The sequence below is a fragment of the Pelophylax lessonae genome, assembly GCF_965119305.1.
Source record: "Pelophylax lessonae genome assembly, chromosome: 4".
Classification (NCBI taxonomy): domain Eukaryota; kingdom Metazoa; phylum Chordata; class Amphibia; order Anura; family Ranidae; genus Pelophylax; species Pelophylax lessonae.
In genome coordinates this window covers 310,741,212-310,768,818 of record NC_138771.1, presented here as the reverse complement: position 1 = coordinate 310,768,818, position 27,607 = coordinate 310,741,212, and the positions used below count along the sequence as shown (strand labels likewise).

The following is a 27,607-nucleotide window of genomic DNA, read 5'->3' as shown; positions in this document are numbered from 1 at the left end:
TTACACCACAAACTTGTTCTTGGCAAGGGAACTGCTCTTTGTGGCTGTATCTGCATGTGCTTGATAACCAATGACTGCCTTGGAAGACAGGCCTAGTCTCTCCTTATAAACACGGCTGAAAGAAAAAAATATAGATACTGTAACTAAACAGTGGCATTTTGGTTATTTTATCATATCTCATTTCCCACAATGAACGCAAGTCATACATAATCTGCACATTTTTTTTTTATTTAGACAGAGGATAAAGTAGCAGTGGCAGACTGGCAATCAGCAGGACCCCTCTGGTGAGTCCCTACTATCCTCATCTAGAAGAGAGTTTTATTTGCCTCCCTACTCTCTCTGTGATGCAACCTACTAGCTACCATTTAGGCCCCTTTCACACTGTCCGCTCCAGTTTTTCTCAGCGGGGGGCAGAGACGGAGCCGTCAGATCCCCGCTGTCCTCTAGGGGGGAATCAGATAAGAACGGACCGCCTGTCCATTCGCATCCGATCTGCCAGACGAATGGAAAATAGGGTTTACATCCACCCGGATTTGATGGACAGGACCGGATGGCAGCGGGTGTCAGCAGACATGCCTCCGCTGCCCCCTAGAGATGCATGGGGCATCCGTTCAGATCCGCCTGAAAATCTGACAGGCAGATCTGAACGGTCCGCATGTGTGAAAGGGGCCTTAGTCTAAATAAGGTCTGCTACCCCATCCGCCACCTACCTCAAATACAGGGGGACTCCAGCAATGGGAAGGACCATTCGGCATTCAGCTAGGTGGGCTTCTCTGCTCCAAGAAGAGTCAGACACATGTACAAGAAGCCAATCTGACACCCCTGTTAGGTCTGCCACTTAGCCATGCTGGTAAAAATGGTGCTTGATACCAAGCTTATTATGAAAGGAATCATAAGGCGAGAATCTTTTCCTAGAAGGAGAGGACAAACTTGGCACCAGAGGAGGTCTGTACTAGGCAGGCCAAAGTGGCAAATGTCACTTGGCATGGTAGGCAGCTGCATATAAATGGCTGAGAAACCTGCTTTACTTGTTGCCATTTTTTTTTTTTTTTTTTTTTTAACCAGCACTTGCAGTCGGCTACATTCAAACCCATTGGCAGTAAAATCCCTTCTGGAATGTCACTGTATTGTAAACGAGTGATTTAATGCACATTCAGATGCTTTTACATGGATTCGAATTGAAAAGCTCATCTGACAGAACAGAAAAGGGTGAATGGGCTTTCACAGCTGTATTTGTAAAATCCCATTAAAACTATACTCCAGCCTTACCAAAAGTCTTGCTCAGTTGTAGTACAGAGATTGCTTACTCTGATTTTACTGCACAATATAAGCTCATCACAGTGTATTAGAAGCTGCAGCAGGTTAGATCATGTATGTCTTACATCAGGGGTGTCAAACTCAATTTAATGGCGGGCCACATCAGCATTATAATTGCCCTCAAAAGGGCCGGTTGTATCTGTAAAACTAGATGTCCACAGCATCACCTACCCTTACATAAGATGTCAAGAGCCTCTTCACCATCAGAAGTTGTCCCCCACCCTCCAGTACATCACAGTGAACCCCCCTTAACTTGTGCTGCTGCTGGGAAGAAGCTGGAGGCATTTCTGGAAAGGAGAAAGTACGAGGTCTGGAGCTCTCCTGCAGCTGCAGGAGAGGTGCGAGGGCCATATAAAATGGACTTGAGGGCCACATTCGGCCCGCAGGCCTTGTGTTTGACAAGAGGAAAAAAAAAAAAAAAAAAAGAGAGAAAGAGAGACATTGGGCTTATTGGATTAACACAGGAGCCCTGTGTTCCTAAATAAGAGGAACACAGGAGCCCCTGTGATAACTGACAGAACAGTCTGCCGTGTTTACAACGGCAGACCGCCGTTCTGTCTTCCCAGGGAGTGATCGCGGGTGACCGGCGGCAATTGCGGCAGCCAGCTGTGCAGATCAGCTTCCCCTCTCACTAATTGCCACGCGCATGCCCCCCATGCTCGCTCCTGAGGAGCAACATATGGGTACGGCGATTCGCGCAGCACAGTGATGAGTACACAGCTGAAAAATGTTCTTTTTTTTTAGATTTAAATGCAGTAATTAATGCGCATATGCATCTAGAAACAGGTTTATGCTAGTATAAAATTAGTATTACTACAAACACTGGCAATGAAGAATTTTGTCTACACTTTCACACAGGGCGTTTTTGCAGCTGCTGTTAGGAGCAGACTATTTTTTTGCAGTTTAAAAACACCCCTCTATGTTATTCTATGGCCTCATGCACACACAGGCTCTTAGAAGCTCCAAGTGGCCAGGGGAGGACTGGCAAGGGGGGCAGGGGGGCAAATGCCCCCCGGGCCACTCTGAAAAGTAGTAAAAACTGGTAAAAAGGCCTCACTCAGGGTTGGATTAATGTAGGGGCCAGACACTGTATACAGCTGCAAGTCCAAAACCAGGTGGGCATGGATGGTAAGCTGATTCGATGGTTCAATGGGCCACTTGACTAGACTTTCCCCCCAGACCTAAGGCTGCCAGCCCTCCCCTGCAAGTGGCAAGTGGCGTTTTTAAGCTCAAAAAAAAAAAAAAACACACACACACACACACACACACACACACACACACACACACACACCAGGGCCTGCACGTTCTGAGGACCAGCATCAGAGCTGTAAAAACATCTGATGCTGCTAAAGGCTGATTAACATTGCTTATACAGCGTTAAGCCACATTATAGGTTTTTTTTTTTTTTTTCTATGTGAAAATCAATGGTTCTTTATGGGAGCCCATGAATTTGAAATCACATCACAAGTAAAATCAGGATGATCCGACTTGTGGCGCGACTTGCGCTCTGAGAATCTTGAGATTCTCCACGCCAAAATGGGAAAAAAAAAAAAAAAAAAAAACCCCACACACAACACACGTTGTGGCCCCCCCCCCCCCCAAATCCATACCAGACCCTTTCCGGAGCATGCAGCCCAGAAAAGGGGAGGATGAGCGAGAGGCCCCACGCCCTCAACTTGAGGGGGGGGGGGAGCTCTGCACCCCCCACCCCAAAGAACCTTGCCCCCATGTTGAGGACAAGGGCCTCTTCTCGTCAACCCTGGGCGATGGTTGTGGGGGTTTGCAGGCAGGGGGCTTACCAGAATCTGGAATCCCGGACCCCCTCCCTATGTGAATGGGTATGGGATACACAGTATCCCTACCCATTCACCCCATGAAAGGCAGTGTATGCAAATCATGACAAGAGACGTTTTGAGAAGTTTATTAAAAATCTTCATCCGGTCTTCTCCCCTCTGGTCTTCTGTGATTATGCCGTGTCTGGTGTATGCAGCTTGTTTTATAACAATTAGGGGCGTGGCCTCCAGATGACGTCATCCGGAGACCCCATCCCCTTATGATGACATAAAGACGTGCGGTCTCCAGATGACGTCACCAAGAAGCCACGCCTCTAATGGCTATAAAACAAGTTGCATACACCAATGACGGCATAATCACCGGGTTGTTGGGAAGAGGCCCCTGTCCTCAACATGGGGGCAAGGTGCTTTGGGGTGGGGGGTGCAGAGCCCCCCCATGTTGAGGACGTGTGGCCTGGTATGGTCCAGGGGGCGCTTGCTCCTCATCTCCCCTTTCCTGGCCTGCATACTCGGATAAGGGTCTGGTATGGATCTTGGGAGGACGTGGGGCTCCCCTTAAAATCCATACCAGACACAAAGGGCCTGGTTTGGAACCCGGGGGGGGGGGGTCCCCCCACACCAATTTTTTCCCCTTTTTGGCGTGGAGTTCCCCCTCAAGATTCTCAGAGCGCAAGTCGCACCACAAGTCGGATCATCCTGATCAGACTTGTGATGCGAAATCCATTCAAATCAATGGGCTGAAAGCTGCATCAAAGACGGCTCCAAGGCAACCATTGATTTTGAATGGAGGCAGAAAAAACGCTGCCAAAAAGTAACATAGCCAAACGTGTAATAACGCCAATGGAAAAAGCAAGCACGTTTTTACAGCAGCTTTTTCCTGGCGTTAGAAGTGGCTCTGCAGCTTGTTTTTTTTTTTTTGAGGCCCTGTGTGCATGGGGCCTAAACATCAGTAAAATATGACACCTGTGTGCAAGAGGCCTAAAGCCTAGTACACATGCTAATTTTTTTTTTCCCCCTTCAACCCAGAAAAAAAAAAAAAACACACACAATGTTTGTACAGCGATCTCTCCTGCGGTTTTATTGTGTTCTGAGAGGTGGGCTGCCGCCCCCACCAGAACACTCTGGTCATCGTTCTCAGCCATTGACTAGGAGCGCCAACAGGGGGAGCCAGTAGGCAGACCTATTCTGTCATGCCCCTTCAACAGAAGTCAGCCGAACAACTGGCTTCTGTTGGACCGTTTTCAGTTCACACAGGCCCATTGTTGGGACGGTTTCTATTGAACTGGCCAATGCCACCCAACATTCAGTCCATGTGTAAATATTTGATCTAAAAGAATGATTAGGACTTACCCAATGTAAGTGACAGCCTCTCTGTTTTCCGTCTCTCTGGTCCAGAGCGCTATTTTGTCACCTTTTGCACGAATGTTAATAACCGCTCCACAGACCTCCTCACTGTATTCATCAAAAGCTTCACCAATTAGACACAGCAACTGAGAATAAATAGTGAAATATGGATTTTAGATAGCAAGCCATACATGTGAAAAGCTTTCTGTAAAAAACATTTGGGTACATGGGAGATTTGCCGCGTTTGGGTTTGTATAGAAATTTAATTCAGCAATTAGCACAGAGTTTAACTGCCTATGGGGGTTCATTGAATCCTATAGGAAAGCACTGAACGGTTTTAATGAAAAGTCAGAACGGATATGGTCTTACCTTTCATTCAGTGCAAGATTCCATATCAGCGCACAAAGCCGATTTGTGTTCCAAAATACAGTCGTTTTATTAGCACTTTGGCGATTCTAAAACTTAGCTGAAATAAATATTGGTCACATAGCCAAAACATGAACTGCTAAGATAGTTCATGCAAACAACGATGTGGGGTAATGTTGAGGATTTTAGGATAACCACATACAATTACGCAATTGCATTTTTTAACCCAAGTAGCTGAATGTTGAGTAGGTAGGCATATTGTTCATGCTTCTGTCTGCACTATTTTCCAGGAAGTGAAAATTCCATAAAATCAACATGTTATATACATTGATACAGCTACCGAGCAACTATATATATATATATATATATATATATATATATATATATATCACCCTACAGGTAGGTGCTAGGTAAAACTATAGTGGGTCTCGTCTGCCTAACAGCAGGGCTGTGATTTATTTAGTTAGAGTGTCAGGGCTTCCAGATGTGCCTGCTGAGGGGAGAAGTATCCCCGCTGGCTCCTGTGAGAGGATTCCCATAGGGCAGTGTGGGAAGCCCAGTCAGGGGACACATCCCAACTTGTAACTACTGCAGAAGGCGGAATATGCTGCAAAGGATTCTGGGAGTGGGTTTAAGTTTGGGGGGGGTGCGTGGCACAGTGTCTTAGGCGGGAGCAGAGTCCCAGGAAGGAGAGTGCGGCTGTCTCTCTCCTGTCTGAGGAAGGTGGATGTCTCGGGGTGTCCAGAGAGAGTGCCGAGTTGAGCTGAGGGGATCCGGTGTGCCGAGAGCCTGCGGAGAGGGAGAGATAGATAGAGAGAGAGAGATAGATAGATAGATAGATAGATAGATAGATAGAGAGAGATAGAGAGATAGAGAGATCCAGTCCCAGGAAAGCCTACACAGGTCGTGAGTACTGAGGATTGCCCCTGGGGGTCTGCCTGAAGTTAGAGGGGACCACTCCGGAAGAGATTCTGGGATCCAGTGCCAGCTAGCTGTAAAGGGGGTACCTAGGTTGAGGACCCTGAAGCTACAGAGGGGGGTACCTAGTCAGTGGACCCTGAAGTTTGAGGTAAAAAGGGGGCACCTGCAGTTTGGGCCCTGAATTGTACAGAGCGTGCCAGTTACAGGGACAGCTATACAGAGTTCTACTACATACTACCTCAAGCTGTGCCAGGCGGGGGAAAGTATTCAGTGACTTTCACAGTACAACAGTGTAAGGAGTTCTACAGTTCTCGGTCTTGGATCTTCTGGACTACAAGTCGAAGATTCAGCACTTCTTCTGTTCTACAGAGTGTTCTCAGTGTCAGGGAGCGTTGGCTGGCGCCGGCCGGCGTCAAGGAAGCACCAATGGGCATTTCAGAAGTAAAGTCCCAATTGTAATTAGTTCAAGCCTCAAGGAGTATCCCACTCATTCCCTTCTCCCATCCCCTTTATTCCAACAAAAACCACAAACAAAGATGCCGGAGTTGTCACACCCAGTGTCACAGCTCACATGGGCTGGAGAGATTACCGGTACTGATGGCATACCCACATCAGGCCATAGGCCTGGAAACCTTGCGCTATATATATATATATATATATATATATATATATATATATATATATATATATATATATATATATATATATATATACACACATACACACATATACATATACACACACACACACACACACACACACACACGTTTTTTTTTATTACACAAACAATCTGGGTGATGCTCCTAGAAGCTAGTGTAGCAGGACTCCCAGTCATTTTGCTGGATATGGGTCCCCCTGGGTCATCGGGTGCAAAAGTACCTTTGTGCATGTTTCTCCAAGTGTGAGCACTGAGACAATGACCAGTCCAGTATCTTTGGATTTTTAGGTTTGAGAACTTGGATGGGAGAAGGAAATGAGTGGGATATTCCGCTGGCTCAACTATGCACAATTTGCTAGGGACAACTGGCACCGACTTGACGCTGGCTAGATGCCGGTCAATGCCAGCTTGCTGCCTGTAATTCCAAACTGACTCTGGACTGCTTTCCTTGCATAAAGAAGTTCTCTTGAGCTCCCTTAAGCACTCCTTGCTGGAGGTAGCTACTTTTACTATTGCTGTGCTACTAAACACTTCAGGGCCCATACTGGCACCCCCTTGCTCTAAGCCTGCTCCACAGGTTCGCTGTCTCCCTTTGACCTTCTGGAGTGGTCCCCTCTCCTAGGCAGACCCCCAAGCAGTTTGAGTACTCATGCCACGGTTTTTCCTCCACTGTCCTAATAGATCTTCTATTCAAAGGAGAAAATTGGACACCGAAATCCAAAACTATGCTCCCACCCAGAAAGTTTTTTCTTGTTGGCAGGAAATGTATTGAGCATTCTTTCCCTAGCACGGAAATAACTGCACTTATGTCTTCTTTCTACTACACGGACTGGTACCAAAAGGCTGATACATCCAATTCTTTTGGTATACTTCGACAGAGTTGGGAGGAGTGACTTGTCCCATCTCTTCCACCCTTTACTTCTTCCTCCCTACTCCCCTTTTCTCCTAACTACTCGTTAGTAGTCAGAAGACTTCAGGCCTCATTCTTCTCAATAGGATATTTATAAACGTACATGTCTAGAGCATAAGTGGTTTTAATTGCACTAAACTAGATTTCCAGGTCTCTAGTTTTTCTCCCCTTAGCCTCCTCCGAGAGAAAACGGTTATTTTGTTTACATGTCTAAATTTATATTTGGATTTCGATTTCTGAGTATTACTTTTTACAAGACGCAGCTTAAGGTCATTCCCTTGGCCCCTTAGGGGTCCAGGTATAGAATCCTGCCTTCCTACTACCCCCCCTCCCCCCATAGGCTGCCTTGCCCCTTTATATAGTTTGGTGGACAATTCTTTTACTTTATATGGTGAGCGCTGTCTTGTTACCTACAATGTTATTTTTATGTTTGTTATTGCTTTTTCTTGTAAAGAAAAAAAAAATAATTTTTTTCCCCTTGAAAAAGGAAGGCAGTGTATCCACTTTCAAAGGCTACTGGACTCTACAAAACAAGACATAATAGCAGGACATTCATACTTACTGTCTCCAGCCAAAGGGTGTCCAAGTCACTGTGCCTTTGCTGTTTGGACAGAGTGATGAGCCATCTCCCCCCTCTTTTGTTCCTACTGTCTTCCCACATGGGTTCAATGCCATCCTGCATATGAAATTACACTTAACAGCATTAGAGCAATGACTGTCGCAACAGTCAAATGATTTAACATTCTGCTTTTAGTTTAGCACATTAAACTTTTTTTTTTTTTTCCCCACTTCACACACGCTATAGGTGCATTTTGTTGCCTATGGATACATGTTGGGGGCCACATTGAAATGATGGGCACAAACAAGGAAAAAAAAAAAAAAAAAAAAAAGTGAATGGGCCCAAAATCCTAATATGTGCTCTAGGCAAGCACAGCCCTGCAGAATATCTATTTGGACTGCCCAAACAAGCATTTTTTCTGAGAGGGTTGGCAAGTCAATGCCCAACTCCAGCCAAAAACATTTGGCCTTGGATAAATTTGGAAGGCATTAAAACCAATCTTCATTTTTTTTTTTTTTTTTTTATTGCCATAAATTTTTCCTACTTCCTGCCTGATAATACGAGATATTTCTCCAAAGAGGAAATCCCACATTTGCCAGTTGTCACCAACATATATACTTAGCATGACTGCAAATGTGACACCTAGTTAACTGTCCCTCCAGTCAACTGTCCTCACTGAGTCCTGCAGAGTGTAACTTTAGCTCTCCACCCTCTGATTTCTGAAAGCTCAGACAAGCTGTATAAAATGTATGTACTTTGAATAAATGCAGAGAAGGGAATACTGTAGATAAAGAGGTACAACGTATGTAGGAGGATTTCTTTTAGCTCTATCACCTGTGGTCAGTCACTTCACTGGCTACGTAAGGGTTTACAAACACTTTAATTCAATTTGTTAGAGAGGAATGGAGACTGTCACTGTGGACCCCTGCTTTGGGAAACGGGAGATGCCCGTCTGTCATTCCAACACTCTCCCTGTAATACTACAGTCACAGATATGCAAAAAGATTTTCCTTACTTACACCGCTTACAAGTCTACAGCACAACATATGGAGGCCAGTGGACAAGAACATTTTTTTTTTTTTTTAAGAAGGTGCTAACAAGGTCAACCCCCATTTTTCTCATCAAAGGTTTAATCATTCATTGCATGCCTGGCTTTATGCTCTCACCTTAAATATTGAGTAGTCACACCCAGAGGACAGCTTGCTTGCCAGCTGGACATGTGTGTAGAGTCTGAGGGACAGAAATTATGGATTAACATCAGTGGTCGCCTACACAAACTTTTTTTCAGTTGCAAGAAGTCAGTCATTCTGACCCCCCTAGTCACCAAGTCCTTAATTGAATGTCTTAATATTTGTAGGAACATTTTGTTCTTTTGGAAGGACATTTTCTTCTAACGCAGGTCCTCCAAGCATTTTAGCTGAATTCAGGGTAGCACCCTTCTAGTCAGGTGCTAGATAGTAGATATAGTTTTGGCGTTTCTGCTTAACAGGAAAGCAGCAGGAAAACCATAGTTGCCCTGTCTGCTTATCAGGGAGCAGGATTTCTAGCAAGGCCTGTTGCATGTGTGATTCATCTGGGCTGAGGGAGTGTCCCCATGGTGTCCAATAGGGGGGCCTGTTGGACAGTGGAGGAAACCCAACCAGTGACGCAGGCTTTTGCAACTGTCCCAGTGGGTTGGCACAGACAGTGGTGCATCCTGGGATAGGCTATAAAAGCCAAGGGCACATGTGGCAGGGGGTCCTTGGGTGGGAAGCCAAGTCCCAGAGGGAGGGTGACTGCTGTCTCCTCTGAAGTTGTGGAAGCTGGTCACAGGCAGTCAGCCTGGTGAACTGAAAGTGTGGCTGAACTCAGAGGTCCAGTGGATGCTGGCAAGTGGAGTTTGGAGGCAACAGTGACTCTGAAAAACAGTGTCTGAGTATAGAGGAACTTGCCCAGGGGTCTGCCAGAAAGGGGACCACTCCAGAAGCTAGGGTCAGCGGACGGGTGTCAGCACACAGGCATTGAGAGAAAAGGGGGTGCCAGTTTCAGAACCCTGAAAATAATATTTTCACAGGAGCATTTAAGGTATCTTCACTTAGTGGCAAAATGCAGCAGCGGCCTTGCCGCATTCTACAGTAAGCTGCCCCTCAGACTGAATAGTTAATAGTTGTAGTATCCCACTCATACCTTCTCCTATCCAAGTTCTCAACAAAACCGCAAACACAACATCCCCTGGATTGATTATTGACTGAGCCGTTTACCTGCTGTCAGTAAGGGCAACCCAGGGGAATCCAGAAAGTATAATTCTCAGCAGTCCTCTAGGGGGCAGGGTTACATTAGTTAAACCTGCCCCTTCTAGTAATGAAACTTTACAAGTTATCTGACTCATTGAAAGCAGTGTGCTCTTGGCCTCACTCGTTTTCTAAGGGATATTTCCCAGTGCTATTGCAAAATTGGATGCTATCCCTTTCTACCAACTAATCTTCAAATAGATTAGTATAACAAAAATATAGAGCAAGCATGTGGAAATGTGAATCAGGGACTACCTTCTTGTAAACATCTTCGCTTGTAGACTGGCACCACATACTAGCCACAAAGACCACCAGATTTTTCATCCTCATGTTTTTCCACCTTGCCCCTGCCCCAGAATGCCTATGAAATTATTTTTAAATTCATTGTACAAGGACTATGGTTTCAAAAGGGGATGACCTATAAATCAGGTTTAGAGATTCACCTGACTAAGGGCACAGTGGGGATAATCTACTAAAAAACTGGTAGAAAATCTGGGGTAGCTGTTCATGGTAGCCAATCAGCTTCTAACCTCGGCTTGTTCAATTAAGCTTGGACAAAAAAAAAAAAAAAAAAAAAAAAAAAAAAAAAAAGGGGGGGGGGGGGAGTTGAAAGGAGAGAGACAGATTGCAAATGCAAAAAATAAAATAGTGGATGCTTTAACAATTAAATGGATTACAGAGCTTAAATACATACGCCCAGAAGTCTTCCACTGTGTTGAATGTTGTCACAAGACGTAAATTACACTGCCATGGCTGGCTTCTGACATTTTTAAAGAACCAAAGAGCCCACCTAACAAAGAGAAATATAATTAAAGTGGTTGTAAAGGCAGAAGATTTATTTATTTTTTTATCTTAATGCATTCTATGCAGAAAAAAAAAAACCCTGTGTGCAGAAGCAACCCCAGCCCCCCCCCCCAATACTCACCTGAGCCCCCTCTAAATCCAGCAATGTTGTACGAGAGACTCGGCTGTCTGGGACTCTCCCTCCTGATTGGCTGAGACACAGCAGTGGGAGTTATCGGCTCCAGCTGCTGTCATAGTCAGTGAGCCAATGAGGAGAGTGAGGGATGGGGCCAAATCACAGTTCCATGTCTGAACGGACACATGGACATGGAGCTGGGGCTTAGCTTGGGTGCCCACATAGCAAGCTGCTTGCTGTGGGGGCACTCAGCAGGAGTGAGGAGCACCGAAGAGGGACCCGAGAAGGGGATTTGGGCTGCTCTGTGAAAAACCACTACACCGAGTAGGCAAGCATACCATGGGGGGGGGGGGGGGGGAGAAACACCCCCACAAACAAAAACACACTATCACTTTAATTGACTAATTACCAGTATTGCTTGTGGACTTCCTGCATCTTTCCCCAACACTGTCAAACCATACCTTGTTCTGCACAGTGACTCTGGGTAAGGGGGAACATTTAGAGGATATCGCTTTGTCAGTTGACATTTCTATAGCAACTCTTTATGCCCCATACACACGTGCAGATTATCTGCAGACTTTTGTCTGCAGACTTACCAAAACCATATAATATGAGGTCAAACCTAAACACTTTCAATTTGTATGCAATCCGGCAGGCCCTTGCACTACATAGAAAAGGTAAGTCTGCAGACAAAAGTCTGCAGATAATCTGCAGGTGTGTATGGGGCATTACTTTGATATCAGGTCAGCTTAACAAGCAACTCAATAGACAATTTACATGTTTTATTTCCTATAAGCCAGGAAATGTCACTTGGGGTTGAATTACTAATACCGGAGTGTGCAAAATCTGGTGGATCTCTAACAGAAACCGATCAGCTTCCAGGATTTTGTCAAAGCTTGATTGAACTAAAAGTTAAAAGCCGATTGGTTTCTATGCAGAGCTGCACCAGATTTTGCCCTCTCCAGCTTTAGTAAGTCAGCCCCCTAAAAAGGGATTATAAGCGTCTGTATGAGCCAACCACAAAGCAATTGGATACTGATGTTTCTTCTTACTGTAGCACCCTCTAGTGTGTGCTACTAGCAGTGTAGGCAAAAGTTACCCGACAAATGCTTAAAGCCTTTTAGTCTCAATTTGGTTAGGGTTCAATAGAGTTCAGGGCTGGGTGACTCATCCTGGCAGCTCTCCCTTCCCCTGGTGTCTGGAATGTTGGAAAAACCTTCTAGAACTAGTGGGTGGGGTTAGGAGGAGCTTCCATGAATATTTATGGGGCCTCAACCAATCCCCAGACGTGGGCTAGCAGGGGGACTGAGAGAATCCCATAAATAGACATGGGCCAATCCAGCAAGAGAATCAGGTGAAAGATGGAAAGCTGAGGAGAGGTTGTTAGTGGCCCTTGAGGGAATCCCCTACCGGGGAGGGGCGATTTCTGGCTGGAGGTGCAGGATAACTGGCCTAAAAGGATCCCACTACAGGAGGCAGTTGGAGGAGAAACTTCAGGAGAGGCAGCGGGACAGAGCAAAAGACAGCAAGTAGAGATCAGCACTGAGCATGGACAACACAAGGGGAGAGACTCTCAGCTGTAAGTGCTCTTTGATGTGGGCTTAACATTCATCATTGCCCATGGAATCTCCATGGAAGTGTGCCATTCAGGCAGGACTGGGGCAGAAAGTCAGGAGGAATATCAGCCAGGCATGGCTTGGTGGCAGGCAGGTAGACTAGCATCCGTGCAGGAGGAAGGAGGCAGGACTTTTGTAAATTAAGGGGGGGGGGTCCCTTTGTTTATAATTGGACATTTTTTAAAGTTGTGCATCCCGCATTTTCCTACCCCATCCAAACATCAAAAACTGATTTCTGCTTTGGGAGTGAATGAAGGAAATGCACTTTTTACTGGCTTCAATTTCTGTTCAAGAGTGATTCCCATCAAACTGCCGGGCTGTGGAGTCATAATACAGGCACTAATCTGGGTGGTTAGCGGGTCCTGGCGAAGTATTTTGAGGGTTTAGGATCTGCTTCCCTCTACAGTTTGTATTTGTAAATAGCTGTTTTAATTACCTCAGAGGTGGTTGGTAATAGGCAGGCATTTCCTGTCCCTGTTAGCTGGGTTACAAAACCCCTGAGGAAGGACAGAGGTTTTTGGAGGAAACATGTCCAAATACAGGAGCTGCTGTTATACACTGCTCAAGAAAAACAACAAAATAAAAGGAACACTTTTTAGATTAGAGTATAGCATCAAGTCAATTATTGGTATATTGATCTAGTCAGTTATGTTGCAGAGTGGGGTTGTTAATGAAAGTAACAGGTGCACTAGATGATCAACAATGAGGTGACCCCCAAAACAGGAATGGTATAACAGGTGGCGGCCACTGGCATTTCTTTTCCATACTCATCTTTTGACTTTTTCACTAGTTTAGCATTCGGCTAGGGTCAGTGTCACTGCTGGTAGCATGAAGTGATATCTGGACCCTACAGTAGGTTGACCATTTTCATCAAAGGATGTGGCATCCTTTTCGTCCCTAACACATTACCCAGTCCATATCAGTATAGATATCCAGCATGAGATTTTTCCCTATTGAGATCTAAAAAGTGTTTTCAAAGCATTCCTTTAAATTGTTGAGCAGTGTATTTTATCCAAGTCAGAGGATTAGACTATAGGTAATTGTTCCTGTGTTCTGGCTGTTTAGCTTGTAGCTGTCCAGGAAGATGGCAAGGATGGGTAAGAAAGGGCAGTGGTGTGGAAGATGGGACTTTTTTTCATCTAGTACAGTAGTTTAAGTAAACTGGACCTTAAATGTGCATTATGAAAATTAGAGAAAGTGGTAAAAAAATAAAAATAAAAAGAAGGGGTGGTGGGTTATATAAGATAAGCAGACACAGATAATTGGTAAAGTGGAGAAAGCTTCACCTTTTGAGAAATCCTCATGCTTTTTCAGTAGTCAAAAAGCAAATTCATGATTTCTCAATTCTGTGAAACAATCTGCAGAACACAATTTGTCTGAAGTCCCCAAGAACCACAGTACAGCGTTCTAGGGAACAAATGACTCATGGGCAAGGTTTCTTTTAGTGCTTATGAGATGACCAACTTTGTAAAGTTACTTTTAGTTCTTTCACAGCCCCAGGGAAGAGGTGTACCTGCTTTGGAGAGGATGTTTCTCCACAGTCTCCGTAGTAACCACGTCCTTTTTCTTTTTCCTTTTTTCATTGTCTCTTCTGGGAAGACCTTTACATTTTGTCTAAAGAAGGAGGAAATTGCTTATCAAGACATCATACACAACTGCAAGATCAAAAGTTATTGGGGAGTCAAATTCAATATGAACACAGGCTGTTCGCTTAGGTTTTGCAAACTGAACCACTGGATAGGAACAGAAGGCTGCATGTAGGACATTTCCCCAGCTAGTTTCTAAAGCCCCGTACACACGATCAGATTATCGAACGATCTGTCGTCCGTTTTTTGTGGCATGCTAGTCTGATGTGGAAAGTGAAGAGGTTATTTTCCCGTATGACAGAATTCTACTTCAGAAGTGATGTCATGTGTTGGATTGCTTTGTATGTGTTCTTTCATCTCTGAGCATGCCTAGTCTTGCTCTTAAGATTTTTTTCCCGTCGAAATCTGTTCTAATGAGAGGAAAAAAATCAGACGTTGTTTTGACGGACAACAAAAATTATATAGCCTGCACATCAGGATTTTGTCAGCCGAAAAGTCGGAGTTGGCTGTCGAAAGCACCATACTAACAATCCGAAAATCAACAGATCGGTCAGACGAATTTTCCCTACAGATTTTCTTATTGTGTGTATGGGGCTTTAGCTTATCAGCTTTTCTTTGGAGTAAAACTGGCCATAGTGTAAGAAAAAAAAAAAAAAAAAAAAAAAAAGTGTACCTGTGCTGGGCAAAACACAGGTACACTTTAAATTTTTCAAGTTACATGTCCCTATGGCAGCTTTTAAAATCCTGACATTCATCTTTTGTTATATAGTTAACCACACACAATAGACAGACATGGGATGGTCCTAAACTCCTGCCACAATTATTTTTCATAGTTATGTGTCTGTGCACAACTTTCTCTTTGGAGAACAGTCACTTTGGCAGTTTAGAAAACCTTCTCTATTGCCATTGTTCCCCCTGTAAATAAAGTCGGCAGTTTCAGCCAGTACAGTTCTTCTGCTCCCACTTCAAAAAAAAAAAAAAAAAAAAAAAACAAGATGAAACTAATGCCCCATACACACGTGCAGATTATCTGCAGACTTTTGTCTGCAGACTTACCAAAACCATATAATATGAGGTCAAACCTAAACACTTTCAATTTGTATGCAATCCGGCAGGCCCTTGCACTACATAGAAAAGGTAAGTCTGCAGACAAAAGTCTGCAGATAATCTGCACGTGTGTACGGGGCATAAGGCCCCTTTCACACAGGTGGAACGTTCAGATCCACCCGTTTGTTTTTTTGGCGGATCTGAACGGTCCCCCACTGCATTCCTACGGGGCATCGGATGTCAGCGGAGACATGACCGCTGACATCAGACCCGATCCGTCAAATTTGGACGGATGGAAACCCTATTTTCCATCCGTCCAGCGGATCGGATGAGAACGGACCGACAGTCCGTTCCCATCTGATTTTCCCCATAGAGATGCATGGGGAACTGACAGCTGTGTCTCCGCACACAGCTGTCATCCTTCTGCTCAGCGGATCGATCCCCCGCTGAGAAAAGCGGAGTCCGTTTGACGGACATAGTGTGTGAAAGAGCCCTTAAATTTACCTGTTACTAGAGTACAGACCTGCATGCAAATCCCACAGTCCTGTGGGCAATATCCAATTTTGAACCTTTCTGGAAAGCTGCAAGTTCAGTCTACAAAACTGCACATAGAGGTGTTTTAGACACACTGGAACATTGGGGTTGATTTACCAAAAGACTGCAGTTGCACTCTGCAAAAAAGGAATGAGCTTCAGAGCTTAGCAACACGAGAAGAAAGCTCGGCTGACTTTCATCTCCCAATCATGTGTAAGCACAAATGCTGTTATTTTTTTTCTCCCTCCTTGCACAGAATACCCAATCACATGCAAAGTTAAAGCGGTTGTTTTATCCCCTGTGAAAAAAAAAAAAAAAAAAAAAAAAACCTGCAGGACAATGGCATAATGTGCTAGTATGCATCACATACTAGCACATTATAAAAAATACTTACCTTAGAACGAAGCCCCCACATGGTCGCCCGGACACCGCTGAGGGAGCCAACATGTTCCCTTGGAGTCTTTCGGGTTCGATGGCTCCGGGGCTGTGAGTGGCCAGAGCCACGATGACGTCTCTCCTGCGCATGCACGCGGAAGTTCACTTTCCAGCAAGGAGCTCTGAAGGTCCAGCAAGATACGCCAGACCTTCAGAGCACATGACATGCTGGTGTCGGTGGCTGCATGCAGGGTGAATATCTCCTAAACCGTGTAGGTTTAGGAGATATTAATTTTACCTACAGGTAAGCCTTATTATAGGCAAGAATAAAAATACTACCACTTTAATCTTTGCTCCATTCACGAAGATCTGATGCAACTGCACTTGTGGAGTGCACAGTCTTTTTGCCTTTAGTAAATCCAACCCCAGTGTCCTATCTGAGCATACACACTTTGGTACTTCGGAAAAAAAAAAAAAAAAAAAAAAAAAAGGGGGGGGAGGAGTTATGTGCATGTGGATTTGCCGCCGGAGCCGCGCTCCCGCTTCAATTAGACACAGCGGGAGCAGCAGGCTTGGATCGCTGCCATCCTCCCGCGATCTTCAGCTAGAATAACAGAAGAGCCGCCTGCCTGTGTTAAAGCAGATGGGTCTTCTGTCAGAGAGGCAGGGAAAGATTGTGTGATTCATCACCGATTTCTCCCTGCTTCTGTCCAACCCACCCCCCCCACACAGACAGTAAGCACTATTAGGCATACACTTACCCCTTGATCACCCCCAGTGTTAACACCTTTCCTGCCAGTGTCATTTATACAGTAACAGTGCATATTATTTAGCACTGCTTACTGTATTAATGTCACTGGTCCCCAAAAAATGTCAAAAATGTCAGTTAGGTGTCTGATCTGTCCGCCGCAATGTCGCAGTCCCGCTAAAGATCGCTGCCATTACTAATAAAAAATAAAGTCCAAAAATCTATCCCGTAGTTTGTAAACGCTATAACTTTTGCGCAAATCAATTAAAATATGCTTTTTTGGGGAGTTATTTTTTACCAAACATATGTAGCAGAATACAAATTGGCCTAAAACTGATAAATTGATTTTTAAAATTTTTTTATTGGGAGTGTTTTATAGCAGAAAGTAAAAAATATTGAGTTTTTTCAAAATTGTTGCTTTTTTTGTTTATAGCGCAAAATCTAAAAAAAACGCAGGAGGTGATCAAATACCACCATAAGAAAGCTCCATTTGTGGGGGGGGGGGGGGGGGAAGTAATATCTTGCAGCTTACCAATCATTAGATGTGGTGGCTGCATTACTTTTCTTTAGGCTCTCACCCCCCCCCCCCCCTCTCTGTTTTCACCTAGTGATCTGGCCAGTTACACACCTCCTGTATTATAGTGCCTCAACTGTGGATGAAGGAGCACAGAGGGCACCTTTGGTAGAAGTAATGCCTCGTACACACGCACCGATTGTTGGCTGACCGATCGGCCGTCTTTTGTCCAGTGTTGTTGTGTTGGTTGAAATGTGCTCTAGACTGCACATGAATTTTCTCGGCCAACAACAACCAACTGCAGAAGTGATGTCATGTTCTGGTTAACTTTCTGTGTGTTTTTTCTTCTCTGAGCATGCCCAGTCTTGATCATCACATTTTTGTCGGCCGAAATCTGTACTGACTGAAGAACAATCGGCCGTTCTGCTGATGGCCAACAATAATTTTATAGCATGCACACCAGATTTTGTTTGGCTGAAAAGTCGCAGTCGGTTGTCGGAAGCATCATACTAACAAGCCGACAATCAGCCGATCGGACGTTGGCCAAAAATTTACGGCCAACAATCGGTGCGTGTGTACGGGCCTTTAGGCATGGTAAAATGCACAGGGTGAATAGATCCCAAGTTACCTAAAATCATACTAATCTGACTCAGGCACTAAAGTACTGCTCCTTTATCAATCCAGAAACGGCAGTCATATTTTTTTTAGATGCAGTAGCTGTCATTTTCAATTTAAAGCAGAACAATACTACTGAGCACTACAAACCAAAAAACACAATTTAAATGCATTTTTAATATTTGGGGCAAACTCCCCCTTCAATTCATGTTTTATTTTGATGAGAAATCACAAAAAAAAAAAAAAAAAAAACACACACCCCTGTAGCATTTTTGGCTGTGACTATCTTTAGCAAGGGCCGATGATTCATGCAGCATTTACTTCCTGTAATCCATCTGCCCTTAGCTCAGACATGCAGGCAGGAGGGTGTGCTTAGCTCCTCCTTTCCTGGGTTGTAGGACATCATTTGCCCAGTCCAGGAAACCAGGAAGTAACTTAAGAAATGTAAAAAGTTTAACAAGCAAATATGGATATACTTTCTCATCCATTTACTAATGCTAGGAGCATAAGGATTAAAAAACAGTCAAGGTTTATTGAGAGTGAAGTTTGGCTTTAACTGCTAGGCACTAGTGGGTTTAACTAATGATCTTCACCATATTATTCCTTAAAGGTTGATACTTTGGGCTATCAAAAAAAAAAAAAAAAAAAAGGGGGGGGGGGGTCTTCTTACAGTAAGTTAAAAAGTATGAACTACATTTGAGATTTGCATGCAAAGTCAGCAAGTGGTGAAAAATATAAATAGAAATTAAAAAAAAAAAAAAAAAACCTACACATTTCATAGTATTTGGGCATTTTTTTTTTTGTAAACTGGTGCAGCTTACATTCACAATTAGTGTTGAGCGAACACGGACTGTATTATTCGTGTTCGTACCGAATAATTGGATTTTTTGTACCCGAACACGGACACGGACACTTTACTGTATGTTCGGGTAAAAATCCGTGTTCGGTCGTTTTATTTCCGGGTTTTGCATGCTTTGGCGCTCTTTTCATGGCGGGCTTTCAACAGCCAATCAACAATCGTTTAACTGGTGTGCCTTAAGCCATCCCAGCCATGCCTGCAAATGTCTTAGTAGCTGTGATTGGCCGTCTGAAGCATGTGACCAAGTCTTTATAAGTTCGAGGCAGCCGCCGCAGCAGCGTCATTCTGCTGCTTAGCTAAGGGACAGAGCACACATCAATGTGCTGGCTGCTGATTAGGGAAAGATAGGCAGGAAAAAACCATTTGTGTCCGGATAGAATTGAGGGACAGGTCGGAGTGTTTAGGCAGGGCGAGTTGTAGGCATTTTAGGGATAGAGTCTGCTGAATTATAGGGTCAGTGTCTTCTACAAACTACAATCGATATTGCTGTGTGGGGGGTGGGGTGAATCTGCACTCAATCCTGATCTACGATCTCTTCTCAATCCTGTTAGGGACAGAGTCTGCTGAATTTTAGGGAAACTGTGTTCTACAAACTACAATCGATATTGCTGTGTGGTGTGGGATTGGAGATAGGCAGGTGTCAGTGATCCACATCCATTTTTCTGTGTGTGAGCTGCAGTGAACACAATCTTTTTGGGCTGCAGTGAACACAATCTTTTTGGGCTGCAGTGAACACAATCTTTTTGGGCTGCAGTGAACACAATCTTTTTGGGCTGCAGTGAACACAATCTTTTTGGGCTGCAGTGAACACAATCTTTTTGGGCTGCAGTGAACACAATCTTTTTGGGCTGCAGTGAACACAATCTTTTTGGGCTGCAGTGAACACAATCTTTTTGGGCTGCAGTGAACACAATCTTTTTGGGCTGCAGTGAACACAATCTTTTTGGGCTGCAGTGAACACAATCTTTTTGGGCTGCAGTGAACACAATCTTTGTGGGGTGCAGTGAACACAATCTTTTTGGGGTGCAGTGAACAACATCCTTTTTGGGGTGCAGTGAACACAATCTTTTTGGGGTGCAGTGAACACAATCTTTGTGGGGTACAGTGAACAGAATCTTTGTGGGGTGCAGTGAACACAATCTTTGGGGGGTACAGTGAACACAATCTTTTTGGGGTGCAGTGAACACAATCTTTGTGGGGTGCAGTGAACACAATCTTTTTGGGGTGGAGTGAACAAAATCATTTTTGGGGTGCAGTGAACAACATCCTTTTTGGGGTGCAGTGAACAACATCCTTTTTGGGGTGCAGTGAACAACATCCTTTTTGGGGTGCAGTGAACAACATCCTTTTTGGGGTGCAGTGAACACAATCTTTTTGGGGTGCAGTGAACAAAATCCTTTGTGGGGTGCAGTGAACAGAATCTTTGTGGGGTGCAGTGAACACAATCTTTGGGGGGGTACAGTGAACACAATCTTTTTGGGGTGCAGTGAACACAATCTTTGTGGGGTACAGTGAACACAATCTTTGGGGGGTACAGTGAACACAATCTTTGGGGGGTACAGTGAACACAATCTTTTTGGGGTACAGTGAACACAATCTTTTTGGGGTGCAGTGAACACAATCTTTTTGGGGTGCAGTGAACACAATCTTTGTGGGGTGCAGTGAACACAATCTTTGGGGGGGTACAGTGAACACAATCTTTTTGGGGTGCAGTGAACAACATCCTTTTAGGGTGCAGTGAACACAATCTTTGTGGGGTGCAGTGAACAACATCCTTTTAGGGTGCAGTGAACACAATCTTTGTGGGGTACAGTGAACAGAATCTTTGTGGGGTGCAGTGAACACAATCTTTGGGGGGTACAGTGAACACAATCTTTGGGGGGTACAGTGAACACAATCTTTGTGAGGTGCAGTGAACACAATCTTTGTGAGGTGCAGTGAACACAATCTTTGTGGGGTGCAGTGAACACAATCATTGTGGGGTGCAGTGAACTCAATCTTTGTGGGGTACAGTGAACACAATCTCATACTTCTGAAGATTTGAGGGTGCTGCCTGTTCCATACTCCCCCTACTCCTCATCTAGCCTTTTAGGGGTACAAACAATAGTAATTGGGGCCTAGTGTGGTTGTGTACGTGTGATATACATACACTTTTTTTGGATCATATTTTCTATTCCGCTATTTAATCAAAAACCTTTGGGGATCAGTTAAATTGGGGGATAGTCTGTGTTGGTACGTGTGAGAGAGATCCACCTTTCCAAGTTGTTGGGGTTCATCTCATACTTCTGAAGGTTTGAGGGTGCTGCCTGTTCCATACCCCCCCTACTCCTCATCTAGCCTTTTAGGGGTACAAACAATAGTAATTGGGGCCTAGTGTGGTTGTGTACGTGTGATATACATACACTTTTTTTGGATCATATTTTCTATTCCGCTATTTAATCAAAAACCTTTGGGGATCAGTTAAATTGGGGGATAGTCTGTGTTGGTACGTGTGAGAGAGATCCACCTTTCCAAGTTTTTGGGGTTCATCTCATACTTCTGAAGATTTGAGGGTGCTGCCTGTTCCATACCCCCCCTACTCCTCATCTAGCCTTTTAGGGGTACAAACAATAGTAATTGGGGCCTAGTGTGGTTGTGTACGTGTGATATACATACACTTTTTTTGGATCATATTTTCTATTCCGCTATTTAATCAAAAACCTTTGGGGATCAGTTAAATTGGGGGATAGTCTGTGTTGGTACGTGTGAGAGAGATCCACCTTTCCAAGTTGTTGGGGTTCATCTCATACTTCTGAAGGTTTGAGGGTGCTGCCTGTTCCATACCCCCCCTACTCCTCATCTAGCCTTTTAGGGGTACAAACAATAGTAATTGGGGCCTAGTGTGGTTGTGTACGTGTGATATACATACACTTTTTTTGGATCATATTTTCTATTCCGCTATTTAATCAAAAACCTTTGGGGATCAGTTAAATTGGGGGATAGTCTGTGTTGGTACGTGTGAGAGAGATCCACCTTTCCAAGTTTTTGGGGTTCATCTCATACTTCTGAAGATTTGAGGGTGCTGCCTGTTCCATACCCCCCCTACTCCTCATCTAGCCTTTTAGGGGTACAAACAATAGTAATTGGGGCCTAGTGTGGTTGTGTACGTGTGATATACATACACTTTTTTTGGATCATATTTTCTATTCCGCTATTTAATCAAAAACCTTTGGGGATCAGTTAAATTGGGGGATAGTCTGTGTTGGTACGTGTGAGAGAGATCCACCTTTCCAAGTTGTTGGGGTTCATCTCATACTTCTGAAGGTTTGAGGGTGCTGCCTGTTCCATACCCCCCCTACTCCTCATCTAGCCTTTTAGGGGTACAAACAATAGTAATTGGGGCCTAGTGTGGTTGTGTACGTGTGATATACATACACTTTTTTTGGATCATATTTTCTATTCCGCTATTTAATCAAAAACCTTTGGGGATCAGTTAAATTGGGGGATAGTCTGTGTTGGTACGTGTGAGAGAGATCCACCTTTCCAAGTTGTTGGGGTTCATCTCATACTTCTGAAGGTTTGAGGGTGCTGCCTGTTCCATACTCCCCCTACTCCTAGCCTTTTAGGGGTACAAACAATAGTAATTGGGGCCTAGTGTGGTTGTGTACGTGTGATATACATACACTTTTTTTGGATCATATTTTCTATTCCGCTATTTAATCAAAAACCTTTGGGGATCAGTTAAATTGGGGGATAGTCTGTGTTGGTACGTGTGAGAGAGATCCACCTTTCCAAGTTGTTGGGGTTCATCTCATACTTCTGAAGGTTTGAGGGTGCTGCCTGTTCCATACCCCCCCTACTCCTCATCTAGCCTTTTAGGGGTACAAACAATAGTAATTGGGGCCTAGTGTGGTTGTGTACGTGTGATATACATACACTTTTTTTGGATCATATTTTCTATTCCGCTATTTAATCAAAAACCTTTGGGGATCAGTTAAATTGGGGGATAGTCTGTGTTGGTACGTGTGAGAGAGATCCACCTTTCCAAGTTGTTGGGGTTCATCTCATACTTCTGAAGGTTTGAGGGTGCTGCCTGTTCCATACCCCCCCTACTCCTCATCTAGCCTTTTAGGGGTACAAACAATAGTAATTGGGGCCTAGTGTGGTTGTGTACGTGTGATATACATACACTTTTTTTGGATCATATTTTCTATTCCGCTATTTAATCAAAAACCTTTGGGGATCAGTTAAATTGGGGGATAGTCTGTGTTGGTACGTGTGAGAGAGATCCACCTTTCCAAGTTGTTGGGGTTCATCTCATACTTCTGAAGGTTTGAGGGTGCTGCCTGTTCCATACCCCCCCTACTCCTCATCTAGCCTTTTAGGGGTACAAACAATAGTAATTGGGGCCTAGTGTGGTTGTGTACGTGTGATATACATACACTTTTTTTGGATCATATTTTCTACTCCGCTATTTAATCAAAAACCTTTGGGGATCAGTTAAATTGGGGGATAGTCTGTGTTGGTACGTGTGAGAGAGATCCACCTTTCCAAGTTGTTGGGGTTCATCTCATACTTCTGAAGGTTTGAGGGTGCTGCCTGTTCCATACTCCCCCTACTCCTCATCTAGCCTTTTAGGGGTACAAACAATAGTAATTGGGGCCCAGTGTGGTTGTGTACGTGTGATATACATACACTTTTTTTGGATCATATTTTCTATTCCGCTATTTAATCAAAAACCTTTGGGGATCAGTTAAATTGGGGGATAGTCTGTGTTGGTACGTGAGAGAGAGATCCACCTTTCCAAGTTGTTGGGGTTCATCTCATACTTCTGAAGGTTTGAGGGTGCTGCCTGTTCCATACCCCCCCTACTCCTCATCTAGCCTTTTAGGGGTACAAACAATAGTAATTGGGGCCTAGTGTGGTTGTGTACGTGTGATATACATACACTTTTTTTGGATCATATTTTCTATTCCGCTATTTAATCAAAAACCTTTGGGGATCAGTTAAATTGGGGGATAGTCTGTGTTGGTACGTGTGAGAGAGATCCACCTTTCCAAGTTGTTGGGGTTCATCTCATACTTCTGAAGGTTTGAGGGTGCTGCCTGTTCCATACTCCCCCTACTCCTCATCTAGCCTTTTAGGGGTACAAACAATAGTAATTGGGGCCCAGTGTGGTTGTGTACGTGTGATATACATACACTTTTTTTGGATCATATTTTCTATTCCGCTATTTAATTTAACTGGGCCTCCATGCGAGACCTGTGTGCCTTGTTGCGCTGTTTTGAGTACTCCACCAACATGGCCAGTGGCAATGACGCCGTTCTCAGCTTAACTATCCCACTTCTATGCCTCCTTGAAAAAACAATTCGGGCGATGATGGAAGAGGATGTGGCACAGGATGAGGAGGAGGAGGAGGATGAAGAGGTAACATTTCCAAGGCTTTCAGGGCAGTCATTCGCAAGGGGCTCCGAGGGTGGGTTCCTGCACACGCAAACGCCAGGGACGCAATTGTCCAGCAGGGGCACAGTTCTGGAGGATGAGGAGGATGAGGAGGAGGAGGAGCTGGAGGAGGAGATGGAACCATGTTCACAGCAGGGTGGCACCCAGGCCAGCTCATGGCCATCACTGGTGCGTGGCTGGGGGGATACAGAGGACACGGACGATACACCTCCCACAGAGGACAGCCTTTCGTTGCCTCTGGGCAGCCTGGCACACATGAGCGATTACATGCTGCAGTGTCTCCACAACGACCGCCGAGTTGCCCACATTCTAACTTGTGCTGATTACTGGGTGGCCACGCTGCTGGATCCCCGTTACAAGGACAACGTACCGTCCTTAATTCACTCACTGGAGCGCGATCGCAAGATGCGCGAGTACAAGCGCACGCTGGTAGACGCCATGCTGCTGGCATTCCCATCTGACAGCGGGGCCACAGTGGAAGCACAAGGCAGAGGAGGAGGAGGAGGAGGTCGCCAACGCAACCAGGGCACCGCCAGCACCTCAGAAGGCAGGGTTAGCATGGCCGAAATGTGGAAAAGCTTTGTCAGCACGCCACAACAAACAGCAGCACCAGCAGCTCAGATGGAACGTCTTAGCAGGAGGCAGCATTTTACCAACATGGTGGAGCAGTATGTGTGCACACGCCTACATGTAGTGAATGACGGGTCTGCCCCCTTCAACTTCTGGGTCTCCAAATTGGGCACATGGCCTGAGCTTGCCCTTTACGCCTTGGAGGTGCTGGCGTGCCCTGCAGCCAGTGTATTATCTGAACGGGTATTTAGCACGGCTGGGGGCGTTATAACAGACAAGCGCAGCCGCCTGTCCAGAGACAATGTGGACAAGCTCACGTTCATTAAAATGAACCAGGCATGGATCCCACGGGACTTTTCCGTACCTTATGCAGAATAGCAATGGATACCGACCTTACCCACCCATTGTTCCATTTTTGCTCTCACTCTTTTGGGGTGTACCCTCATTTAAAATTTTTGAAAAGAAGCAGTGTTGGCTACCTCGTCCTCCTCCTCAGGGCCAGATTAATGTAGGGGCTATTGGAGCTGCAGCTCCAGGCCCCTACCTTTTATATAGGCCCCGGGTTGGCCATATTCACTGTTACCGCTCTTCTGTCACTTGTAAACACAGAAGTCTGGCTTCTATGCTCGCTTCCCCAGGCAGCACCCTCAGAACCTCCCCACACAGCGTGAAGGCCGGACAAGGAGGGACAGTTGGCGATGCATGGATGTGTTTATGGGCTTCAGAGACAGCATCCCATGTTGAATTAGGCATGCATGGCTGCACCCTACCTCCTCTGGGTGCATGGCAAGGCACGGCCCTTAAGGCCCTTCAAAATCCTCAACACCAAGCCCATGATGCTGTTAATCCGGCCCTGGTCCTCCTCCACCGCCGCTTCCACCTACACCGCCCATAGGTGTGCGCAGCCTATTGCATTAAGGTGTGCACCCCAAAGTTGAAATACACATGCATGTGTTTGCCAGCAGGGAGAGTAATGTATCGGGGCCATGTACCTGTAGGCAAGGAGAAATAGAGCAGAGCAGGTCCCAGGGAGATCTTTCCCATCTCCTCACTGGCAATGCTATGTGCCCTAGGTGATTAGGGTGTGCCCAGGCACACCCAGCACACCCTGTGCGCACGCCTATGTCACCGCCACATCCACCACCACCTCAACCTCCCTCCTACTCCATATGGGCCTCGTCCTTCAGAGATGAAGAAGAACATTGTTTTATTTTTCTGTTTTTTTTTGTTGTTTTAAGTTATTTCCCTATCCACATTTGTTTGCAGAGCACTTGCCATGCTCTTAATTACGTTTTGCTGCCATTTGCAGCACTCTAGCCCTTTCCTTTGGTGTTTTAGAGCCATTTTAGTGCCTTAAAGTTCGGGTCCCCATTGACTTCAATGGGGTTCGGTGTCCGGGAAAAGTTCGGTAAAAGTCCGGGACACGGACCCGGACTTTTTTTTAAAGTTCGGCCGAACCCGTCGAACACGGACATCTAGGTGTCCGCTCAACCCTATTCACAATGTCTTGCAATGTACAAAAGCCATGCAGCCCTTTAGTAGACACACAGCACTGCCATTAATGCCTAATGACACTCACTCACATCTTGCTAACACGTTGGCAAAAAAATCAATGGTAACAATGTACCCTGCGTTTTGATGTAGCACAATTTAAAAAAGGAAGCAGAGACTTCTTTTGTGCATGAAGGACAACCCATTGAAATGAATGGGCTGCCAAAAAAATGTGTGCTCCACTACATTGCATGGTGCGAACTGAGCCTAATGGGCCATACACACTATACAATTGTCTTTAGACTTTTCCCCCTTTAGATTTACCAAAACCATATAAATGAGGTCAAACCTACAAACCTAAACACTTTAGTTCGTATGCAATCAGGCAGGCCCCTGCACTACATAGTTGAAGTTTAATCTAAAGGGCCATACAAAGTTTTTCTGAAGACTTTTTCCTTTAGATTTACCAAAACCATATAATATGAGGTCAAACCTAAACACTTTCAATTTGTATGCAATCTGGCAGGCCCTTGCACTACATAGAAAAAGTAAATCTGAAGGAAATCTAACCACAAAAGTTGGATAGTGTGTATCTAGCTTTAGGTAGTTTACAACCCAATTAACAAGCAAAGCAATACTTTGATACAAAAAGAAAATCATGTACTAAAATAAACAAAAATTCTCACCTAAAGCAAGAAAACATAAGAACTCAGCAAATTATTATTTATATAAAAAACCCACAAATAGTATATATGTTAAAAAACCCACAAAGATGATTTAAAACCTATGTGAAACCAGTTTAAAATATTTGTAAGCATGGCCTAAGCAGCATATTCGGATTTGCATACTTTACCTTTTTGTTTTCATAAGGAATTAAATGAATTGAGAAACAAAATAAAAATACAATTTGGTTACCTAGGGCTTGCAGTCATACAAAAAAAAAAAAAAAAAAAAAAAAAAAAAAAAACCACACGAAATCCACATGGATGCAACCTGTTGATTCAGTTCACACAATATGTTACTTTTTTTTTTCACGTGAGATTGCCGCAGGTTCTGGATTACATTATACAGGATTAACACCAACTTTTTTTTTTTTTTTTTTTCTCCCCCCCCCTACAAACCAATTAGTACTTACTCCTTCAGCTGCAGCCAT

The 27,607-nt window shown here is 44.6% G+C and overlaps 1 protein-coding gene across 1 annotated transcript; it reads right to left on the bottom strand.

The window, feature by feature from the left end:
* On the bottom strand, nucleotides 1-27,607 carry EIF4E1B (eukaryotic translation initiation factor 4E family member 1B; the record flags this gene model as incomplete). The annotated part of the gene is made up of 7 exons (XM_082255556.1): nucleotides 1-115; nucleotides 4,461-4,600; nucleotides 7,872-7,985; nucleotides 9,035-9,098; nucleotides 10,833-10,928; nucleotides 14,187-14,287; nucleotides 27,590-27,607. 7 exons carry the CDS (start codon nucleotides 27,605-27,607, stop codon nucleotides 1-3), a joined length of 648 nt encoding a protein of 215 aa, XP_082111682.1.